We start from the raw sequence: 17404 nt of genomic DNA on the forward strand, positions 1-17404 counted from the left end.
GGAGGCCATGGGTGTGGGTCCCCTAGCAGTCAGGGGCCTTAGTGGACAAAGCCCCTATGAGGGGGATGAGAAGGAAAGGAGACTGAGCTGTACCCCCCACCGTGAGATCTGTGGTAACAGGTTCCAGAAGGGGCCCTGGGGGAGACCAGCATGACGGGAATGGCTACAGATGCCTTTGGGCACCTACTCTGCAGGGCTGGGCCAGCCGGAGGTTTAGGGCCCACATCAGAGGGGTGGGCCGGGCGCCACAAGGAATGAGGCTTCGTCTGGTAGAGCTGTGACCCTCTTCATCCTCTCCTGACCCCCAGCTGACCCTTGTCCTCAGATCTCTGCAGAACTTTGACCAAGTGGTGCTGGACGAATTCCAGTGGGTCCAGGGTGGTCCTGGGTGACCCAGGACTCAGACCAGGGTTCTGGGGTTGAGGGCACGAGGCTGGAAGAGATGACCTACCCTAGTCCTCTAAGGCTGCCCAGGCCCCTGAAGTCTGTCATGATCGTCCCACTAGGCCGGACCCACTGACCACCAGATTGGTTGCCACCTTCTTCAGGGCAGCGCCAGCCCAGGCCCTCGTGTGAGACTGTGTGTGACAGGGTCTGCACACCGTGGGGGAGGCAGAGGGCCTCTTGGTAGACACGGTCATCCTAGACCTCGGTCAGTACCTCTTCCCCTCTGCAGGCCCCCTCCCTCTGTCCATCTGCCTCCTCCTTTGGACTTGCTGCCTCCGCATGCCCTGATCTGAAGCCTGCCTTCCCTCCTCGTGGAGCCCTCCAAGGTGCTTCCAGCCCCAGCTCTCTGTTCCCGCAGCACCTTCTGGGTGCAGATTCTGCCTTCTGAGAAGTCTGAGGCAGCGCCTTGCCTGGTCATAGCCTTCTTGCTCTGCTCTAGGCTCTCCTAGCCCCAAAGCCTCCAGCCCGCTGGACACCTTCACCTCCAGCTATGCCGTGGCTCTCCTTATCCTGGGCCTCCTGCTCGTCACAGTTGCCCTTGTCCTGGTGAGTGTCTCGCTGGGCCCGGGCTGCTTCCTGAGGGGCAGGCTGAGCCTTTGATGCCTTGAGCCTTTGAGCCAAGCTGAGGGGTGAGCAGGCCCCTTTACACCCCTGATTCCCCCACCCAAGCCCAGCATCTCGTCATCCTCCAGCTGGGGCCAAGAGGTTTGGGACCAGAGGGGTGGACCTGATCCCAGTGTCCCCACCTTTCTTGTCAAGGTGCTAAACTGGAGGGCGTTCCTTGGGTGCTGACTTTCCCAGAAACTCAGAGCCAGAGAGGGCCAGGCACCAGCCTAAGGTCACACAGCCAGGGGCTTCTTCCCTCCTAGACCCCCAAGGATTGGACTTGCAGGGCTGGGACAGAGGTGGGGTGGGGAAAAGCAATGCCTTGTCAACCCATGCAGGGAGCCCCACTCCCACCCCCAAGGTGTATAAAGTCGAGGAACACCCCTGCTCCCACGTCCATGCTCACTCAGGGTCCTTCTCCTAGTGCTTGGCACTCACACCGGCCTTGGCACTCACACAGGTATCGGTCTCATTTACAGAGGGGGAAATGGTGGCCAAAAGCCTCCCCCAGCACACACAGCTAGACCACACAGAGGTCTTAGGTGCAGCTGAGGGGTCCACAGTCTCTGCTGCCCCTTCTCCCACTCATGCTGCCAGGGACCACCCTCTGCAGAGGGAAAAACGAGAGTGAGCTGGGTGCTCACACATGGGGCATGGGCGACTAGGAAAGGGTCAGCTAGGAGGAAAGGGCGAGGTCTGATCCTGTATGTACACATCGCACAGCCCGTGGAGTCAGGACACCCAGGGCCAGGTCCCAGCTCTGCAGCTGCTGGGCATGTGACCGTGGTTAAGTCGTCTCCCTGGACTCTCCATGCACTTTGCATGCTGCATGCACCTTCTAGAATGAGCGCGGACACTGGCTGGGCTCATACTTACTGCATAGGTTGAAGGCCCCAAGTGCTTCTGCAAGGGGCTTTGCTTCTCCTCATAAGAGTGGCACAGGCTGGCCACGTGCTCTGGGGGTAGAATGGAGTAGCTCTGGAGGTAACAGGTGGGAGCTGGGCTTGGGTTCCTGGCCCAGACAGGGCAGGGTACACCATAGGGTCACAGGGCCTGGCCCCTTCTCTAGCAGCCGTTGGCCCACAGGCTGCCCAGCTGCCCACCCACAACCCGTACCTTTGGGCAGCCCCAGCTGCTGCACTTCACTGGACAAGCATCCGCCATCGACACTGTGTTTGGCCACACTGGAGAGGACAAAACTCAGCACTGCCACTGTGGCCTTCACGTTGCCTGACTCTGAAGGACCCATGGGTGGGACAGGGGGTGTCACTATGGGCCCAGCCACCTCCCTGTTGCCCTATTAACTTCAGCTCAAAGCTCCCAGGCCCCCTGAAGCCACAGGCACTGCTACTGCTACACCAGGAGCTGGCAGAGAACAGGAAGGTGGGACTGTCAATGTCTTTCTTTCCCTCATGCTTCTCCACTAGGGAAGGCAGGTTAAGGATGCTGCTGGGAGGGGTGGTGGGGCCCCTCTGTACCAAGCACCAGGTCGAGGTCCCAAGGCTGCCTGGGGCCTGTGGACTCAGCGGGGTACTCACCAAACTTGGCATCAGCCTTGAGCTTCAGAATGTTTTCATACCATGGGGAAAGGTGACCTTAAGAGGGTGCCATGCCCCTGTTCACCAGCCCCTCATCCACAGCCTGTGTCCTGCGATAAGGAACAGAGAGGCTGGAAAGAAGTATGGGAGGTGCCCAGAGAGGCTGACAGACTGGGTTACCCATTTCCCTGGGCCTAGTGCAGAGTTTCAGGGCACTGGGGGTCATAAGGTCATGGGACAGTGGGGTGCTGGGTGTTGTAGTCACATCAATCCCCCGTCCCAGCAGCTCTTTAGTACCTGGCTGCAGAGCAGCCACAACTTCACAGAGGACTGCAAGAGAATTCCTTAAATCAGCCAGGCTGGTAAACCTCACGCCTCCTTCCTGGGGACTGGCTCAGAGCAGGCCAGCCACTGATCACGGTCACAAAGCATGGTAACACAGGCTTAGAGCACTGAGGCCCTAACCCCAGAGAAACCTCACCATCCTCCACACCCACAATCCCCAGCCCAGCGCCCCTCCTCCACCCAGAGTAGACCCTGTGCACTCAACCATCTTGGCCAGTGTGTTGACCTCAGCCAGGACCCAGTCGGGACGGTCCAGATCACCAGAGAACCGGAACCTCTGCAAGGGAGGGAGGGCTGAGGTGTGGCCAGGATCCGTGTGTCTCCCACACTGCTGCCCAGCGGGGACCCCTGGTCCCCATCATAGATGGATACCCTCTGGCCTCTTGTTCTCCCCTATCACCAGGCTGTTGAGTGAACTCTCTCCTGACCCACCCTGCCACCAAACCCTGCTCTGAGGTCTACTCCAGGCATTTGTCTTCTCAGCAAACATCAATTGAGTGCCTTCTCTGTGCCAGCTCCCACTCTAAGTGCTGGGGTACAGCAGGGGACAAAACAAAGTCCCGGGCCTCTCAGAGATGAGTGACCTCTCTCCCCTCTTCCCCATACCCACACAAGTCCAGCCACTCCAGCTTCCCTGCTGCTGCTCGGGGACACCGGTCTTGCTCCCTCCTCCATGCCTGCTGTACTCTGTACATGGCTTGCTATCCTTTATTTCATTCCACTCTCTGCTCAAGTGACACCTTATCAGACCAGCCCGCCCCCCCAACCCCGCCCCCAGATTTTTTGTTTTGTTTTAAGACAGAGTCTCGCTCTATTGCCCAGGCTGGAGTGCAATGGTGCAATCTTGACTCACTGCAACCTCCACCTCCCAGGTTCAAGCAATTCTCCTGCCTCAGCCTCCCAAGTAGCTGGGACTACAAGCATGTGCCATCACGCCTGGCTTTTTAAAATTTTGAATAGAGACATGATTTCACCACGTTGGCCATGCTGATCTCAAACTCCTGACCTCAGGTCACCTGCACACCTCAGCCTCCCAAAATGCTAGGATTATAGGCGTGAGTCATTGCACCCTGGCAGGCTGGCCCTTCATGGTCATACTTCCTAAAATAGCCCCTGACATAAGGGAATTTTGGGGGCCGGTGGATGTGTTCATTATCTTGACTGTGGTGATCCAAAAGCCAGGAAGATTTGGTCTTTACTTGTCCAGCCTCATCTTTCTCTAACCTCCAGATGATACTCTCCCAGCTATGGGAAATGCATTCATTCCTGGGGAGCCATGCTCTCTCTCACCTGAAGTCTCTGCACATGCTGTTTCCTGTCTGAAGACACACACCTCCCACCCTTGCCTCCCAACCCCCGGTACACAAACTGTACTTCAGCCACCAGCTCCTGCCACCCGCCTTTAAGGTTGATGGCATCCTCATGGAGCCGCCTTAGCACTACACACAAGGATCAGTTAGGTCTCTGCCCCTGGAACCTTAACTATGACTGCCAATTCAAGCCTCCGATTTCCCCTTCCCTGGAAGCTCGAGTCCTCCCAGTGCTTAGCACACTTCATAGTATAGACTAGGCGCTTAGAACGTGCAGATGGATGGATGCCTAAGTCTCAACCCCAAAACTACTACTTTCTGGGTCTGGAAAGAGACGAAGGGATTCCTAATAGTGTGCAAAAGTCAGCCTGATTCTAAGCACGTTCTTGTACAAGCCCCACAGCAGGGCTGGGGAAGGGGGTGTCCTTGGGAGGTCCTCTTGGGGCTGGGACCTGAAAGGACTCCCAGCTCCAGACAAGCCCCACTTCCTGCCCCGGGAGGCAGGGGCCCTTCCTTCCGCCACGCCAGGGAAGCACGGGGACTCTGAGCCGGCTGGCCTGCTCTGTCTTACCCGTCCCCTACCCATGCACCCCGTCTCAGGAGCGGGGTGGCGGTGGACTTTTCTCTACCAGACCCACAGCCCTCACGCCCGCACACACTATGTTTGCGGAGAGGAGAGGGCAGACAACCTCCACCCTTTTCCGGAGCCGCTGGCGCCCCCTCATTCCCGCTCCAGCATCCCATGCCTCGCTTCACCCCCGATGCCTCATCATCTCGCCAGGAAGCCAGGGCCCGGGAATTTCTTTTCCCGGTGGCGCCCCGGGTCAACTGAGTCGATTATCACGTGACTGGGACTAACGCCCTCTGGGAGAGAGGGGGCTGCTAGAATTGAGGTGGAGAGCGGACCGCAGCCCACCGGAAGTGTCAGGGAGGAAGTGCTAGCGTCCCCTCCTTCTCCCAGAATTCTTCCCTGGAAAAAAGCCAGCGCCAACCGCCCGTTTACCTGACAGTGGAAGTTATTTGTTTAACTTAAGGGGGTAGGATCCCGGGAGCCAGGGAGATTCAGGTCATTGTCATGTTTTACACTGTTAAGTGAATGGCATTATACACAGCTGCGGACTGTGGCAAAAGACATTTTAAAAACTATTGAACTACACTACACACACAACAAATTGTACCTATTATAAATATAAAGCTTAATAAGTTTTCATCAACTGTAGACCTCACATAACCAGCACCCAGATAAGGAAATAAACCAGATAACTTCTTTAAGTGTGTGGGTATTTTATTTCATTTTGATGAATCGTCTAGGTGCCTAGCAAAAAGGGCTGTCATAATTAACATGCTCAGGAAAACTCCCTACAGCTGTAACATCGATAGATGCTTATCTTAATTTTTGCCAATCAGATGGAGAAAAAAAATCGGTTGCTTAGATTGCAGTAGTAGTGTGCTTACTGGTAGCTTTGAGCTAATGTGTAGTCTAGAACAACTAAGTTTCTGACCTTGACTTGAAGAGGCAAAAACTGAAAAACAAAACAACAACAAAAATACATTCCAGAATAGACTAATCACCAAAGAAGAAATTGAACACAGTCGTCCTTTAGTAACCTCAGGATATTGGTTCCAGGACCCAAGAGATACCAAAATTCACAGATGCTCAAGTCCCTGATATAATGTGGCATAGTATTTGCATATAACTTATGCACATCCTTCCGTATACTTTAAATCATCTCTAGATTACTATATTATTTATTATATGATATAGTTATATATTATGATTTATTACTATAAATCATCTCTAGATTACTATAATATCTAATACAACATACTTTGTAAGTACCTGTGATAAAGTATTTATAAATTTTTGTTTTTGTTTTACTTTTTCCAAATATTTTTGATGCACAGTTGGTTAAATTCAAGGATCCAGAACCCGAGGATACAGAGGGCTGACCGTAGTTTGAACTCTCTCCTCAATTCCATGCCCATCCCATGCACCAGGTGCAGCTGGTTTGATTGTTGCAGGCTTTCAAGTTTTCAAGACAGAGCTCATGACAAGTTAACTGCTCTATAGAATAGAAAGAGATGGAAAGTGTCCCAATTCATGGTAAAATTGAGTTCATTTCTGAAGAGTTCTTTTACAAATCATAAGCGCTAGCCTGTTGAAAACAACAGTATGTTAAGTTACTAGGCTATTCTTCATCATGTCAAAGAAAAATTTTAAGAACGTAAGACCTGTAATCATAGCACTTTGGGAGGCCAAGGTCAGTGGCTCACTTGAGCCCAGCATTTCTGGACCAGCTTGGGCAACATAGGGAGACCCCAATCTCTACAAAAAATTAGCTGCTTGTGCTGGTACACACGTTTCATCCCAGCTACCTAAGAGGCTGAGGTCAGAGGATCTCTTGAGCCTGGGAGATGGAGGCTGCAGTGAGCCATGATGGCACCACTGTTCTCCATCCAGCCTGAGTAACAGAAGAGCATCTCAAAAAAAAAAAAAAGCTTGGCACAGTGGCTCACGCCAGTAATCCTAGCACTTTGGGAGGCCGAGGCAGGCAGATCACCTGAGGTCAGGAATTGGAGACCAGCCTGGCCAACATGGCAAGACCTGTCTCTACTAAAAAAATAAAAAGAAAAAGCAGGGCATGGTACCAGGTGCCTGTAATCTCAGCTACTGGGGAGGCTGAGGCACAAGAATTGCTTGAACCTGGGAGGTGGAGGTTGCAGTGAGCTGAGATCACACCGCTGCATTCCAGCCTGGGCAACAGAGTAGACTCCATCTCAAAAAAAAAAAAAAAGATGTAAGAATGGCTCAACTTTTGTTTCATCCTATCAATAGCTTAAAGAAAAGAAAAATGGATAGATTTGGAAAACCATTTTTTATTTAAAAAGAGCAAATCAGGAACAGATGAAAACTGTCTTAAGAGTATTTGAAAAACAAAACAGAAAATTTAACATCAGACACACAAAATATTTAAATTCAGAAATTAAGTTAAAATGTGGGTGGTGTGCCCTTTTAATGTCATACTGGAGCATTGTTTCATAGATACTTGTTTTACAAATAAAGATTATTTGACTATTTAGAGGAGTGACCCTCACACATTAGAGTACATCATAATCACCTACACGGCTTGTGAAACCAGCTGCTGGGCCCTCTACCAGAGTTTCTAACTCAATAGGACTGAGGTGGGGCCTGAGCATTGCATGTCTATGTTCCCAGGTGACGCTGATGCTTCCAACTTGAGACCATGCTTTGAAAACCACTAATGTAGGGAAATATGCCAGAGAATGTGTTATGAATATACTTGAGAATATGTATATATGTTAACTTACAGATTTCTGTCCAGTAGAAAATATAACTCCCAAAGAGGACAGTTTTATTCCCTATACACCTTTTTTTTTTTTTTTTTTTTGAGACAGAATCTTGCTCTGTTGCCCAGGCTGGAGTGCAGTGACATGATCTTGGCTCACTGAAGCCTCTGCCTCCCAGGTTCAAGCGATTCTACTGCCTCAGCCCCTTCAGTAGCTGGGACTACAGGTGCCCACCACCGCACCAAATGTTTGTGTTTTTAGTAGAGACAGAGTTTCACCATGTTGGTCAGGCTGATCTTGAACTCCTGACCTCTGGTGATCCGCCCGCCTCGGTCTCCCAAAGTGCTGGGATTACAGGCATGAGCCACTATGCCCGGCCTCCCTTTAGGATATTAACAAGTTTTGTCTCTATCTCAGAATGCATTTTGGAATGCCCTTCCTGGAGCACTGCAGACACTGTCTCTCAAAACACTCCTTGAACTAGCTTCACCGTGTTGCTGACTCCCTTGTAAATTAAAGAAAATATCTTATACATATTCCTTCATTATTTGTAACGAAGTCAAGCCTTTCACATTGTGAAAATTATACTTCAGGCTGGAGGCAGTTTCTCAAGCCTGTAATCCCAGCACTTCGGGAGGCCAAAGTGGCAGGATCACTTGAGGCCAGGAGTTTGACACCAGCCTGGCCAACATGTCGAACCCCATGTGTACTTAAAAAAAAACAAACTGAAATTAAAATTAGCTGGGCATAGTGGCACACACCTCTAGTTCCGGCTACCTGGGAGGCTGAGGCACAAGAATTGCTTGAACCTGGGAGGCAGAGGTTGCCATGAGCTGAGATCATGCCACTGCACTCCAGCCAGAGCCAGAGCAAGACTCTGTCTCAAGGGAAAAAAAAAAAAAAAAGAAAATTATACTTTGATACAGTATGCTAATATAAAGGATATGATATGGTTTGGCTGTATGTCCCCATCCAGATCTCACCTTGAATTGCAATAATCCCCACATGTCAAGGGTGGGACCAGGTGGAGGTAATTGAATCGTGGGGGCAGTTTCTCCCATCCTCTTCTCATAATAGTGAGTGCTCACGAGATCTCATGGTTTTATAACAGGCTTTCCCCTTTGCTCGGCTCTCCTTCTCTCTCCTGCTGCCCTGTGAAGAGGTGTCTTCTGCCATAAATGTAAGTTTCTCAGGCCTCCCCAACCATACAGATCTGTGAGTGAACTTAAACATCTTTTCTTTATAAATTGCCCAGTTTTGGGTATTTCTTCATAGCAGCATGAGAATGGACTAATACAGTGTGCTGATCACAGCCCAGACAGTAGTATACAGGGACTACTATACTTTGATGCTAGAGAGATTCCCATTAAGCTCAGGAGCAATATGTGCTATCATTACCATCATTTAACATTGTTCCAGAGGTTTTTTAGGTCAGCAGTTCTCAAGTGGAGGTGACTTTGCCTCCCTGGGGATATTTGACAATATCTGAAATCATTTTGGCTGTCACACTGAGGAGTGCTACTGGCATGTAGCAGGCGGAGGCTGGGGATGCTGCTAAACATCCTGCGAGGCACAAACAGCTCCATAACAAAGAATTATCCAGCCCAAAACACCAAGTAGTGCTGCTGTTGAGAAACGCTAGTCTAGACAAATAAAACATGGGAAATCCATTAACATAAATGTGGGAAAATAATAAACTAGCATTTGCCAATGGCAGTCAAACTAGAAGGTCCAAAAGAAGCACCTGAAGAACAGTTAGATTTTGCAGGGGCTGCATGGCGGTTCATGCCTGTAACCCCAGTGCATTGTGAGGTCGCATTGGGAAGATCTCTTGAGGCCAGGAGCTCAAGACCAACCTGGGCAACGTAGTGAGACAGCATCTCTACCAAAAATTTAAAAATTAGCCAGGTGTGGTAGTGCGCTCTGAGAGTCCCAGCTGCTGAGGTGGGAGTATCACTTGAGCCCAGGAGTTGTAGGCTACGGTGAGCTGTGATCATGCCACTATAGTCAAAAAAATTTTTTTGGGACAGGGCTTTTCTCTGTTGCATATGGGGTCTTGCTATGTTGCCCAGGCTGGTCTGGAACTCCTGGCCTCAAGCAGTCTTCCTGCCTCAGCCTCCGAAAGTGTTGAGATTACAGGTATGAGCCACTGCCCCTGGCCTTACAAAATAAAACTTAAAAAATAAATTACAAGGAGTTATGTGGCCAGTGGAAAGATGGTGGAAAACAGTTGTTCATGTGACCCAGTTGTAACCAGTTATAAAAGTATCAGGATTAAGAAATGTGCTGTGTCTGGCTTTCCCAAGTTTAGGTTCCTGCTGAAATAATGAGGTGGATCTTTTCTGCCTCTTCTCCTCACCTCCCTGCAAGAACTGTGCATTCTGACGGGCAGGCTCTTACCTCTGGCAGGCCACAGGGGGCATGCAGAGCCTTTCTGTGTGTGTTTTCTGGGTACTCGGATAAAGACCCCCTGTTCAGGCATTTGTTTAGGATATTTGGCCCACAGAGGAAGGAGGGTGGAATCACCTGGGAGGGGCAAAGGTTTTGACTGGAAGGAGGAGTGACCTGAACTGCAGGTTCTGGGTCTGCACTTTGTTCCCATGCAGCACCCGATTAGTGGTGATTGCGGCCTGGAAGTCAGGGGCCTTGGTGGCCAAGTGTTGGGTTGACAGGAGGAGCTAAAGAAGGTAAGGGGCATTTATCCAGCACTGCCCCCCGTCTCATCCCCAAATCAGTGTCCTCTGACGGCTCAGACACAGACCCGGCCAGCAGCAGTGCAGGTTAGGAAGGACGAATGCACTCAGCACAGATCTGCTCCACAGTCTCCGCCTCACTTCATCTCGGGTTGGAGGGAGTGAGTCTCCACAGCACTGATGATATGCTGTCAGCTGAGAACATTCAGCTTGATTAGAAAGATAAGGTGGGACATCTCTTGGGCATGGCATGTGGAGCAGTGCCATCCCTCTGTGGCAGCGAGCCTAGCAATAAACCAGAATGTGCAAAACCTGCGTCCCAGGATCACTATTCCTGGAGGGAAAGCCTATATTGTCAAGATGCCCACAACTAAATTAACCCAAACATTCCACCCAGCTTGGAAACACCAGTAGAACTTTGACATTAATACACTAACCCTCAGGTCTATACAGAAATGTGTAAGAATAGCCACATACTGTAACATGCGGTCATTGAGAGAGGAGCCCGTCAGAACAAATGGAACCAAGTTCAGAAATATGTGTCTAGGTGCAAGATGCCAGCATGTGTGTCAGCCAGGGAAGCAGACCAGGGGAAGATATTTATTAAGATTTAAAACCAGGCTCCATAGCTCAGGCCTGTAATTCCAGCTCTTTGGGAGGCTGAGGTGGGAGGATCACTTGAGCCCAGGAGTTTGAGGCAGCAGTAAGCTATGATCATGCCACTGCATTCCAGCCTGGATGACAGAGTGCGACCCTGTCTCTTAAAAAAAAAAAAAAGTGCTCAGATGCGCCCTTCCATGAAGCCACCTTTGACACAGCTTCCAAGACTGGCAAGGCCTCACTCAGGACCAGGGGGCCCAGCTGTACCTCAGTTTCCACCACCTGAGTGGCACAGTGTCCTCAGTCCAGTCTCTGTTGGGTCTCAGATCCCCCGATCATGCCCGTTCTGCCTCATTATGGCCTCCACTGACCATAGCCTCTTCCACCTCCCCAAAGGGACCCCTGCTCATGCTCCCCAGCCCACAGGAGTGCCTGTGTCTCCAGGATGCCCATCCTGCTGACTCTGGGCTCTATGTAGGAGAGCTGGGCAGGCTGGATCCCGCCACTGAGTTCAGTCTCGGGGATCTCCACCCACACAAGGCTTCCACTGATGGGACATAAGTGGCCAGGGGTCATTTACATCCACACAAGAGCCACATGGTGACCAGGAATGGGGTTCTGAGAGGTTTAATGACTTGCCCAGGGCCCCAGAGCTGACTAGAATTCCTGCACTGCCACATCCACGGCTGTGTCTGGGCCTCCCACTCTGGGGCCCGGACACCCCTCTCCATCTACCAGGCTGGGAAACACATTGCCGCAGTTTCCTCCCAGTGACTTACAGCAGTTGCAGATTTCTGGGCGGCCTTCTACAGGGCCCACTACAGCAGGGAGCCGAGAACTCTTACAGAGCCCTGCGTTCTCTCTCCGCCCCCTTCAGCTCCGAACTCATGTACTAGCTGCTCTGGTGTAAGAACAGGCCTTGGTCAGAGTGTTGGGGCTCTAGTCAGTAGCCCAGGCCTTCAGGAATCAGGTGATGTCAATCTGGAGAGGAGGTGCCTGCTGGGGAAAGCAAGCATGGGCAGCCCCTTTTCCTTCTCGGGGTCCCCTGAGAATCTGAAGGCATCCAGGGTAAAGTGCAGGGTTCAGCTGTGTCCTGGGGTCCAGGAAAGCCAAGGAGAAGTTGCTCTACCTGCTGTCCACCAGGCACCCTGGGAGAGAACACCTCAGCCCACCCCAGCCCAACACCAGATCCCAGGGACAGATCCACCTGTAAGAGGGCAGCATGAGACTGCCCCCATTGTCCCCAGAGAGTCCCCGCAGTCATGGGCAATGGCCAGGGTGCAGGTGGGCCCAGCAAGTTGGCCCAGCATGGGTGTGGCTGCCCATTGGTCCTCTGAAAAGCCTCGGGCTTGTGGCAGCTGGTGTATGTCTGGGCTTGGAAGTAGAGGATGTCCTCCAGTCAGAGGACAGGGGACACTTGTTTTGCATTCTGGTCCTCTCCAAGTACAGGGACCCCAGGCTCTGGGCACCCCACCTCTGCATGCCCTACCCACAGTCTACCACCGTTTGGCCCAGGCAAGTCGCCCCAGCTCCCACAGAGAGAGCCACCCTCCCCACCTCCTAATGCTTGCCCACACCAGTCAAGTTCCATTCTGGAAAAGCCCTCCATGACCTTGGGAAGGCACCTCCTCCTTGGCTCCTTTCCAGAGCTGTCGTCTCCACTTCCATTTTCTACCTATCATTCGATGCAAGACCAGCTTCTTCCCTGGGCCAGGGCTGCTTTGGAGGCAGGAAGGTTGTGGCCAGGCCGTGGGGTGTAGCAGAGCACCCGGTATAGGCCAGGCTCTCCAGGCACACCTGGGCAGAGAAGTCAGAGACACATAGGTGAATGCCCCTCCTTCCAGCCCCACCCACCTCACAGGCAGAAAGAGGGAGGCTTCACAAGGAGGTTGAGGTAAACAGGGGAGCTGGAGTCACCTCTGTCTGATCTCCTGCCCTCCTGGGGGAAAGCCAGATGTCGGAACTGTGAAGTGTCAAGAGCCCTTGCCCAGCCCTGGTTTCACCAATGAGGCTCAGGGAGGGGCTGGGTCAGCCCAAGTCACTGAGTCCATAAGGGAGGGTTCTGACCATAACCCAGGACTCTAGAGCTAGCAGAGGCCACATCCCTTTCCCACGTAGACCAAGGTAGGGCTTCTGGCTTCTAAGGCCGAGGCCCAGCACACCTCTCCCTCCCCTTGCCTGCAGCTGTTGTCACACATCAGAAGTGAGTTTTTCCCTGAGGAGCTGGAGGCGCAGCTCCTTGGGCTGGACCAGGTGGCCAATCCAAACAAGTCCCTGTGTGTCCCCACCAGCTGGGTCTTCTCACACCATGCAGCAGCTGGGGGCACCAGGATACCCTGTGGGATTCCAGGGATGAGCCCTCCCCAAGGTTCCCACAGCAGCACTGCCACCCCCAGACCTGCCACAAGCCCCGTGTCCATCCAGCCTTCGAGAACCTGGCCCCTCACACATACCTGCCCCACTCCTCACACCTGGCTTTGCTGTGAAAAGTGGTACTGGTTCCACCTGGGCCAGCTGGAGAAGGGCCTCTGGAAATCACCATTTTGGGGATTCATTCCAATCATTCATTTATTCACCAAATACCCACTGTCCACTTTTCTGTACCAGGCCAGGGGTGATGGTCAAGCGGAACACATGTTACAAGCTTTCCTCTCTTTAGAGACAGGCAGGCGGACTCTCACACCATAAGGTGCCCTCTGGGCCAGGGAGTGCCCAGGGTTGCATGCAGGGGAGGGCCTCGCCCACAGGAGGTGCTGGTGGGTACGGACGTGGAGGCCGCCAGGGAGTGACCGTGTCCAGACAGAGGACCTAACATGTGCACAGGCCCAGGGTGTGACCTGGGGCAGGTGCGGGGCTGCTCTATCTGGAAGGCTTCCTGACTCTGCCAACGATAGGCCGTGGCTGGATAAGGCTTCATGTCAATTTTTAACATTTAATACATTTTGATTATGTAACTAAACATTATTGTGATAAAAATTATGAAATATAGAAAAGTTAAAAACACAAAAGACCAGCAAACATCTTCTCTCCCTAAATAACCGCTTCAACAGTGTTTTCTGACTTTTTTCCCCATGTATCTGCAGCTATAAACATAAGCTGCACAAGATAGTATCCTTCCCCATATTCTGTTTTGGAGCTGGAGTTTTCACTCAGCAGTGAATAGAGGCAGGCTTTAAACAGGCCAGGCATTGTGAGGGCCCAGGGAAAGGAGACTGACCATGTTGCTGGGTGACCTTGGGCAAGTCTTACCCTCCTCAGTGCCTGGATTTTCTCAGTGTAATAAAGGGGAGGAAGTGCTGTAGTAGGACCCCATCAGCGCTTTCCAAACTCAGAACCGCCACGTGGAGCTGTGTGAGCTGTCACTGCACAGCCCCAGGGGCACGAGCATTCTTGTCATAGCCTCTGTGAGTGGGGCTCCTGCCCAAAAGTGTGGTGTGCGAGCCTGGGGCCCACAAGAGGATTTCAGGTGATATGCAGATGCATTTAGTTTTACCATTACCTTCTATTTGTAGTAAATAAGACCGATTCTCACCATGAGGGTTTGTTAAACCACAGATCACTGAACCCACTCCTTAGAGGTTCTGATTCAGGAGGTCTGGGGTGGCACCTGAGAATCTGCATTTCTAATGTTCTCAGGTGATGGTGATGCTGATGCTGCTGGCTCAGGGACCACAGTTTGAGAACCACTAACCACAGATTTCCTTTTATTCATTCATTTATTTAAGGCAGTTTTGCTCTGTCATCCAGGATGGAGTATAATGGAGCAATCACGGCTCACAGCAGCCTCAACCTCCCAGGCTCAAGCAATCCTCCTGCCTCACTTCCCGAGTTGCTGAAACCATAGACGCACACCACCATGCCCAGATATTTTTGTAATTTTTGTAGAGACAGAGTTTCACCATGTTGCTTAGGCTGGTCTCGAACTCCTGGGCTCAAGCAATTCACCCGTTTTGGCCTCCAAAAGCAAAAGTTTCCATTTAAAATACATTTATTTAAGTTTTAAAAATGTGTTGACTTAAAGCACATGAATAGATCTTCAACACTAACTACTGAAGAAATGCAAATTAAAACCATAGTAAGATATCATTATATATCTGTTAGAACAGCTCAAATCAAACAGTGATAATATCAAATATTGGCGAGGATGCAGACAAAACTCTCTCATATATTGCTAGTGGGAGTATAAAATGGCACAGACACTCTAGAAAATAGTTTGGCAGCTTCTTTAAACAGACACCTCAATATATGACCTTGCAATTGCTCCTGGGCATTTGTACCAGAAAATAAATAAACTGATGTCTGCACAAAAACTCACACATGATTGTTCATGGCAGATTTATTTGTCATAGCCCCAAACTGGAAACAGCCAAATACCCCTACTAGGTGAATTGTTAAGCAGACTGATACACCTATTTTATGAAATGTTATTCAACAATAAAAGGGGGGCCAGGCACAGTGGCTCACACCTATCAACTCCGCACTTGGGAGGCCGAGGCAGGCAGGTTGCCTGAGGTCAGGAGCTTGAGACCAGCCTGGCCAACACGGTGTAACCCCATCTTTACTAAAAATACAAAAAAATTAGCTGGACCTGGTGAGGGGCACCTATAATCCCAGCTGCTCAGGAGACTGGGGCAGGAGAATTGCTAGAACTCGGGAGGCAGAGCTTACAGTGAGCTGAGATCGTGCCACTACATTCCAGCCTGGGTGACAGAGTGAGACACCATCTCAAACAGAAAAATAAAAAACAATAAAAAACAATAAAAAGGAACATGCACAACTTGGATGGATCTCAAAGGGCATTTGCTGAGTAGGAAAAAAAAAAAAAAAAAGCCAGTCTCAAAAGGCCACATACTGTGTGATTCCATTTATGTAATGTTCTTTTTTTCTTCGTTTGGTTTTGTTTTGTTTTTGAGATGAACTCTTACTCTGTGGCCCAGACTGGAGTGCAGTGGCACCATTTTGGCTCATTTCAGCCTCTGCCTCCTGGGTTCAAGTGATTCTCATGCCTCAGTTTCCCCAGTAGCTGGGAGCACAGGTGTGCACCATCATTCCTGGCTAATTTTTGTATTTTTAGTAAAGACAGGGTTTTGTCACGCTGGCCAGGCTGGTCTCAAACTCAAGGCCTCAACGGTTCCACCTGCCTCAGCCTCCCAAAGCACTGGGATTATAGGTGTGAGCCACCGTGCCAGGCCTTCATTCATTCATTCATTGACAGAGTCTCACCCTATCTCTCAGGCTGGACTGCAATGGCAGGATCACTGTAGCCTCCACCTCCCAGGTTCAAGTGATTCTCCTGCTTCAGCCTCCCGTGTAGCTGGAACTACAAGCTGGTGCCACCATGCCTGGATAATTTTTGCTTTTTATAATGTTCTTGAAGTGAGAAGATTATAAAGACAGAAAGCAGATTAGTGGTTGCCAGGAGTAGGAATAGTGGAGGGAAAGAGCCTGGAATGAGTGCAGAGGAATAGCAGGGGGGGAATTTTTGTGGTGGTGGAACAGTTCTGTATCTTGATTGTAGTGGTGGTTAAAAGAGTCTACATATGTGATAAAATGGCATAGACCTAAACACATGACATTGTTAGATATTGTTCTACATTTATACAAAATAGAACCTTTGGAGGAAACCGAGTGGAGAGTACATGAAGCCTTTCTGTACCATCTTTGACATTTCCTCTGAATCTATATTTCCAAATAAAGGGTTAAAATTTTTAAAGTTGCTTTAGACAAAAATATTGAATAAAAATAATGTTCATTGTATGCAGATCTGGCAAACCTTTGACACATTGAATGACTGGCATCTCTAATCCATCCAATAGCCAATTGCCCCTGGCCAGGCCCTGTCCTAAGCTAGGTCACCTGCTGGAAGATAGGACTCTGGACTCTCTCCTACTTGATTTTGGGGTAGAGATGCCAGATAAAATATAGGATACCCAGTTAAATTTAGATTTCTGATAACAAATAAACTATTTTTAATACGTTTGTACCATGCATATTTAGGACATACTTACACTAAAACTTATTTCTCTAAATTCTTTTTTCACTGTCTTCACAGGTGTTGATATTTCTCTAAATTCTTTACGTATGTAGTTACTTTAAAGCTCTTGCTTGCTAATTCCAATGTGTGAGCCATTTATGGGTTTTGTTGTTTATTTGTTTTGAGATGGAGTTTCACTTTTGTAGCCCAGGCCAGAGTGCAACGGCACCATCTCGGTGCACTGTAACCTCCACCTCACCTGGCTGGTCTTGAATTCCTGACCTCAGGTGACTGCCTGCCTCAGCCTCCCAAAGTGCTGGGATTACAGGTGTGAGCCACCATGCCCAGCCCTTTTGTTTGTTTCTTTGAGATAAGATCTCACTCTGTTGTACAGGCTGGAGTGCAGTGGCTTGATCTCAACTCACTGCACCTCCACCTCCCAGGCTCAAGCCATCCTTTCACCTCAGCCTTCCAAGTAGCTGGGAACACAGGCACCTGCCACAAGCAGTCCTGACTGGTTTCATGGAAGGCAATTTTTCCACTGATGGGGTCAGGGGTGGTGGTTATGGTATGAAACTGTTC

At 50.3% G+C, this 17404-nt stretch overlaps 2 protein-coding genes across 35 annotated transcripts in view; both read right to left on the bottom strand.

The window, feature by feature from the left end:
• The window catches only part of LOC135971843 (golgin subfamily A member 6C-like), a 68408-nt gene that overhangs the window by 23360 nt on the left and 27644 nt on the right, over nt 1-17404 (bottom strand). The window lies entirely within an intron of this gene.
• LOC135971694 (uncharacterized) lies at nt 1649-3611 on the bottom strand. Its single transcript, XM_073998424.1, has 6 exons — nt 3543-3611; nt 3073-3213; nt 2772-2892; nt 2592-2648; nt 2170-2289; nt 1649-2009 (listed from the first exon to the last, which is right to left on the bottom strand). The coding sequence occupies exons 1-6, from the start codon at nt 3609-3611 to the stop codon at nt 1786-1788; spliced, it is 732 nt and encodes a 243-aa protein (XP_073854525.1). The 3' UTR covers nt 1649-1785.

Source organism: Macaca fascicularis, chromosome 7 (genome assembly GCF_037993035.2).
Source record: "Macaca fascicularis isolate 582-1 chromosome 7, T2T-MFA8v1.1".
In the NCBI taxonomy this organism is placed as follows: Eukaryota; Metazoa; Chordata; class Mammalia; order Primates; family Cercopithecidae; genus Macaca; species Macaca fascicularis.

What these genes read in the sequence shown, in the direction of transcription:
- LOC135971694 (XM_073998424.1), bottom strand. Translation starts at nt 3,611, where the DNA reads ATGGAGGAGGGAGCAAGACCGGTGTCCCCGAGCAGCAGCAGGGAAGCT. An exon ending in GAGTGGCTGGACTTGTGTGG is followed by an intron (nt 3,214 to 3,542) that starts GTATGGGGAAGA and finishes CCTCCCTTGCAG; the next exon opens with AGGTTCCGGTTCTCTGGTGA. An exon ending in CACTAGGCCCAGGGAAATGG is followed by an intron (nt 2,649 to 2,771) that starts GTAACCCAGTCT and finishes CACCCTCTTAAG; the next exon opens with GTCACCTTTCCCCATGGTAT.